The sequence below is a fragment of the Haliotis cracherodii genome, unplaced genomic scaffold, assembly GCF_022045235.1.
Source record: "Haliotis cracherodii isolate W230 unplaced genomic scaffold, xgHalCrac1.p SCAF_4, whole genome shotgun sequence".
NCBI classification, from domain to species: domain Eukaryota; kingdom Metazoa; phylum Mollusca; class Gastropoda; order Lepetellida; family Haliotidae; genus Haliotis; species Haliotis cracherodii.
This window is the reverse complement of record NW_027266297.1, coordinates 71296953-71299751: the sequence shown is the minus strand read 5'-3', so window position 1 is coordinate 71299751 and position 2799 is coordinate 71296953. Positions and strand designations below refer to the sequence as shown.

Genomic DNA, 2799 nt, shown 5'->3' with positions numbered 1-2799 from the left:
AGGGGATCCCCATGTGGTTCTCGGCCCAAGGTCTGCCACAGAGAGGGGATCCCCATGTGCTTCTCACCCCAAGGTCTCCAACAGAGAGAGGATCCCCATGTGCTTCTCACCCCAAGGTCTCCCACAGAGAGGGGATCCCCATGTGCTTCTCACCCCAAGGTCTGCAACAGAGAGGGGATCCCCATGTGGTTCTCGGCCCAAGGTCTCCAACAGAGAGAGGATCCCCATGTGGTTCTCGGCCCAAGGTCTCCCACAGAGAGAGGATCCCCATGTGGTTCTCACCCCAAGGTCTCCCACAGAGAGGGGATCCCCATGTGGTTCTAACCTCAAGGTCTCCCACAGAGAGGGGATCCCCATGTGGTTCTTACCCCAAGGTCTCCAACAGAGCGAGGATCCCCATGTGGTTCTCGGCCAAAGGTCTCCCACAGAGAGAGGATCCCCACATGGTTCTCGGCCCAAGGTCTCCCACAGAGAGGGGATCCCCATGTGGTTCTCACTCCAAGGTCTCCCACAGAGAGAGGATCCCCACATGGTTCTCGGCCCAAGATCTCCCACAGAGAGAGGATCCCTATGTGGTTCTCGGCCCAAGATCTCGCACAGAATCCTTAAGCAGTTCTAGGCCTGGATCTCTCATGGAGAGTATCCTATCCAGTCCTCACGTAGACATAACCTGGTCATAGCCTTGAAACTGTGTTACACTAGGTTGGCCTCTCATCTGGAGCACTGTGCCATGCAACCCAGCATGAGCTTTAATGAACTTAATAATATAGGGTTTTTATGGAGCCAAATTCTCTCTCTTGACTCTTTTTACTGTCGTGACATTTCCAGTGGTTAAGATGAAATGAAGCCATCGTTTAATGCCTTTATAGATGTACCACACCATCAACAATAAGTCATTGAATCAATTCAGGAGTCAAGTCACTTTTTGTCTGTCAAGTAGGTGCATGTGGCCGCCCAGACACGGTCCACACAGTACTGAGCCAAGGGGGTTAAAGGGTGGTGACTGTGCTCCATCAGGGAACATCAATTCCCCAATAACTGCAGATGTGTAACTGGCTGGTAATGCACTTCCTATGTAGCCTCTCAGCCCCGTAGTTTCATTCTTGCTAAAACATCAATAGGTAATTTCCAATATGAAGAGACTGAAGAAAACAGTGGGAGAATGGTAAGAGTGGGATCGATGGCAGGGGCACTCCTTGCAGCTGCTACTCTACCTTAACCCAGCCGACGTCTGCGGATTACCAGGCTGATCGGGGTAAGGCAGGGGGTTGAAGGGGAGGCTGAGGGTGGGTTGGTGGGGAAGTGCAAAATGGGGTGTGGGGAGATCTCCTTAAATGGGCAAGAGTCATTGATATACATGAGTGATTGATTGAAGGGGTCTTGCATGACTTAAAACTAAATCGCTAGGTGAGGACTGGTTGTGGATGGAGGAACTGAATGAGACAGAGGAGGAAATGGGTGAGATAGGGTAGTAGGATCTGGTGAGATAGGGTAGGAGGAACGGGGTGAGATAGGGTTGGAGGAACTGGGTGAGATAGAAGAGGAAGTCGGTTGGATAGGGTAGGAGGAACTGGGTGAGATTGGGTAGGAGGAACTGGGTGATAAGGGGGAACTGGGTGAGATAGGGTAGGAGGAACTGGGTGAGATAGGGTAGGAGGAACTGGGTGAGATAGGGTAGGAGGAACTGGGTGAGATTGGGTAGGAGGAACTGGGTGAGATTGGGTAGGAGGATCTGGATAAGATAGAGAAGGAACTGGGTGAGATGGAGGAGGAGCCGAGTGAGATAGAGGAGGAGGACCTGGGTGTGATAGGGTAGGAGGAACTGGGTGAGATTAGGGGAGGGGAGGAACTGGGTGAGATAGAGGAGGAGGACCTGGGTGTGATTAGGGGAGGGGAGGAACTGGGTGAGATAGGGTAGGAGGAACTGGGTGAGATTAGGGGAGGGGAGGAACTGGGTGAGATAGGTAGGAGGAACTGGGTGAGATAAGGTAGGAGGAACTGGGTGAGACAGGGGGGGGGACTGGGTGAGATAGGGTAAGAGGATCTGGATGAGATAGAGGAGGAACTGGGTGAGATAGGGTAGGAGGATCTGGGTGAGAAAAGGGGGTGGGAGGAACTGGGTACGATAGGGTAGGAGGATCTGGGTGAGATAGAAGAGGAACTGGGTGAGATAGGGTAGGAGGAACTGGGTGAGATAGGGTAGGAGGATCTGGTTGAGATAGAGGAGGAACTGGGTGAGATAGGGTAGGAGGAACTGGGTGAGATAGGGTAGGAGGAGCTGAGTGAGATAGGGTAGGAGGAACTGGGTGAGATAGTGTAGGAGGAACTGAGTTAGGGTAGGAGGAACTGGGTGAGATAGAGGAGGAACTGGGTGAGATAGGGTAGGAGGAGCTGAGTGAGATAGGGTAGGAGGAACTGGGTGAGATAGTGTAGGAGGAACTGAGTTAGGGTAGGAAGATCTGGATGAGATAGAGGAGGAACTGGGTGAGATAGGGTAGGAGGAACTGGGTGAGATAGGGTAGGAAGATTTGAGTGAGATAGGGAAGAGGAACAAGTTGGCAGACATTCTAACAAGTTGTTACCCCTTCTAGACTAACATAATGTCTCTGAACTAACAATTGTTTAATTATATTAATAAAATATAATAAAAGAAGCCCAGAGACCCTCTTCATTTTGAGAGACAAAACAAATCTGCAGAGCTGTAAATGCTTGATAGACTTGCATGGGCTGTATTGAATATATTTGTTTCAGAGTCTGTTTGAAAAACTAGTATCTCATCTAGCAAGTCAGTACCCCATC

The 2799-nt window shown here is 50.7% G+C and overlaps 1 protein-coding gene across 1 annotated transcript; it reads right to left on the bottom strand.

Annotated features, from left to right (window-relative positions):
- Positions 1 to 1345: 1345 nt before the first annotated feature.
- LOC139479644 (mucin-2-like) lies at positions 1346 to 2566 on the bottom strand. The gene has a single exon (XM_071262485.1). The coding sequence runs from the start codon at positions 2564 to 2566 to the stop codon at positions 1346 to 1348; it is 1221 nt and encodes a 406-aa protein (XP_071118586.1).
- Between the last annotated feature and the right edge of the window lie 233 nt (positions 2567 to 2799).

Excerpts from the sequence above, each read along its gene's own strand:
- LOC139479644 (XM_071262485.1), bottom strand. The coding sequence starts at position 2,566 with ATGTCTGCCAACTTGTTCCTCTTCCCTATCTCACTCAAATCTTCCTAC.